Source organism: Loa loa (assembly GCF_000183805.2).
Source record: "Loa loa unplaced genomic scaffold supercont3.297, whole genome shotgun sequence".
Taxonomy (NCBI): Eukaryota; Metazoa; Nematoda; class Chromadorea; order Rhabditida; family Onchocercidae; genus Loa; species Loa loa.
Genome location: NW_018108477.1, coordinates 18,089 through 20,580, shown reverse-complemented (window position 1 = coordinate 20,580; position 2,492 = coordinate 18,089). Strand labels below are relative to the sequence as shown.

Sequence of the window (2,492 nt, the reverse complement as noted above, 5' to 3'; positions counted from 1 at the left end):
ATCTGATCAAATATAGTATACTGTTGCTATGTTAACCAAAAGAAGGCTACATTGCAAGGTCAACTTTTCCAGTGTTTGATGACGGGCACTCAGAAAGTTAACTTATAATAATCGGTAACTTCTCGCCCTACAAAACATCGTAAATGACTGTTAGCCCTTTTCTGAGCTTAATGTTGTTTTAATATTCCAAGTTCCTTTCACTTGTCTGATAAATTATTTTTAAGTTCAAATAAGAAGTAAAAGAAAACTATTTCAATTTGATAATATCACTTCCGCATTCTAAAATAAATATGTAAATGAAACGATTTACAGTAATAGCATTTAATTTAAACTAAAATTCAATATGCAATAAAAAAGTTGAACAATTTGGAAAGTGTAATTAACTTTCGTTTCAATTAAATATATATTTTTTTTAAAACAAAAAGGATTAATTAGTTGGGAAAAAAGTTTGCGAAAAAAAGTGTCACTTCTTTGGTTGACTTACATTTTTTTTTTTTTTTTGCCACAAAAATTCAAATTCATTTCAAAATTTCATTATTGAATAAAGGAGGAAAAAAAATTAGATAAATATGGGAAAAAATCTTTTTTTTTCCTTTTTAATTTTTTAATCTTAACAAAACGATTTAATTGTGAAAATTTCAAAACATACATGAAAATCTGGTGACATTTTTCTGGATGATTTTTTTACCATTCTTTCATCTTTCATTTCTGCTTCATTGTCCTTAAGTGTAATTTAAATTTAATCAGACAAGGAAGGGTGAAAGAAAAAGAGAAAAATTAAATAATTTATTTCAAGTATGTGATTTCAATTAAAATCTTTAATAAGCAATAATTTTATTATAGGATAAGAAAAAAAAAGGGAAAAAAAAATGAAGTTGCTAAATGCTACCCAAGTTTTTTTTTTTCTAAAGTTATTAAACATACTTGTTCTGATGATTGTTTCGCAATGTCGCTAATTTCTGATAATTTCTTTGAATCATTAAAATTCATTTGTTGTAACACTTCAAGTGAAGTTATAATATTCAAAAATTCCTCTTTATTGTCGATTTTTTGCGCAACAGCCTGAAATTTATTCGTATTCCAAAATTATAAAAATATGAAATGAAATGAGGCTATACTTATTTTATTTCGTAATTTATTACACACTCTTTAATTATTTATTATTAATTAATAATTTTATTGTTTAAAAATTTATCAATACTTTCAGATAATTTAGTAAAAATTTTCAAATAGTCTTCTAAAATTATCAACAAAATTCATCATTTCTTCCAAAAAATTTCTACCATTTTTTTTCCTTTTTTTTTTGGCTAATCAACTGTTGCAATCTATAAATTTGACGTATGTGTGAAGTATATCCTTCTGATATGTTAAAATTTGGACAATTTCAAACTTTTAGTCAGTAAAAAAAAAAAAAAAGAAATGAAGATGTCAGTGAAAATCATATTGTTGAAGTGGAAACGTATCGATATGATGGATGATATATGTCGAAGGTAGTCTGGAAATTTTGAAAATAGTTTTTTCTTTTTTTTTTTTATTTTTTATAAAAACTCTTTCTTAAACACATCATTTATGCTTTTTAAACAATTAAAAATATTTCATATATTAGAATTTTTTTTGAAAACAAAAAAAAAATGAATGCAAACCATTTTAATTTTGTATTCTGTTTTTGTTTCCATTCTTCAAGTCGTTCTTTTGCTTCCAAATTTGCTTTCATAACTTCTTGCAATTTTATCTTTTCTGTTTCTTTTAAAAATTCTGCCTTACTTTTCCTGTAAAAATCTTTAAAAATCAAATAAATAATCATATAAGATATGAATATAAGGAAATTGTCGCATTAAATATGAATATAGAAGACAAAAGGTAAGGGTTGTTGAATAAGGGAGACTGTCGCATAGGTATAAATATAGAAAATAGAAGCGATGAATTTCTTATCATTCAGTATTGTTGTAAATAAAATGTGATTTAAATTTTAAAATTTAATAAATTTAATCTCATGAATGATTAAATCGAATTTATAATAATGCATGATATGTTTATTAATTGAAAATTAAAAATATGAATACAAAATAATACCTTAAAACTTGAATGAATATATAACGATTGTATTGTTCTTGATTTAAATCTTCCATTAATAATTTTGTCAATTCTTTCTCGCTACTATCATTACTATCAATGTATAATACTGCCGGAATTATATTACAATGAAACTAAAAATTTTAAATTAAATAATTTCAGATAAAAATTTTGAAACAAATCGATATAATAAAAAAAAGTTACCTTCAATTAATGAATTAATTAATTTAAAAAATGAATTTAAAAAGAAAGCAAACGATTTAAGCACAATATTAATATATAAATGAGAAAAAGAAAATAAATCGAAAAATTAAGAAATGAAAAAAAAAAAATCTCTTCAACTAATTCCATTAATTAATCCTTATTGTAATTGTAATCATAAGAGAGAGAGAGAGAGAGGAGGAGAGAGAAGGAAAAAG

At 23.1% G+C, this 2,492-nt stretch overlaps 1 protein-coding gene across 1 annotated transcript; it reads right to left on the bottom strand.

Annotated features, from left to right (window-relative positions):
* Positions 1-247: 247 nt before the first annotated feature.
* LOAG_14574 (hypothetical protein) lies at positions 248-2,207 on the bottom strand (the record flags this gene model as incomplete). The annotated part of the gene is made up of 5 exons (XM_003150070.1): positions 248-331; positions 650-721; positions 925-1,062; positions 1,718-1,769; positions 2,074-2,207. Coding segments are annotated over 5 exons (480 nt in total), but the record flags the coding sequence as incomplete, so codon positions are not given.
* Positions 2,208-2,492: the final 285 nt, after the last annotated feature.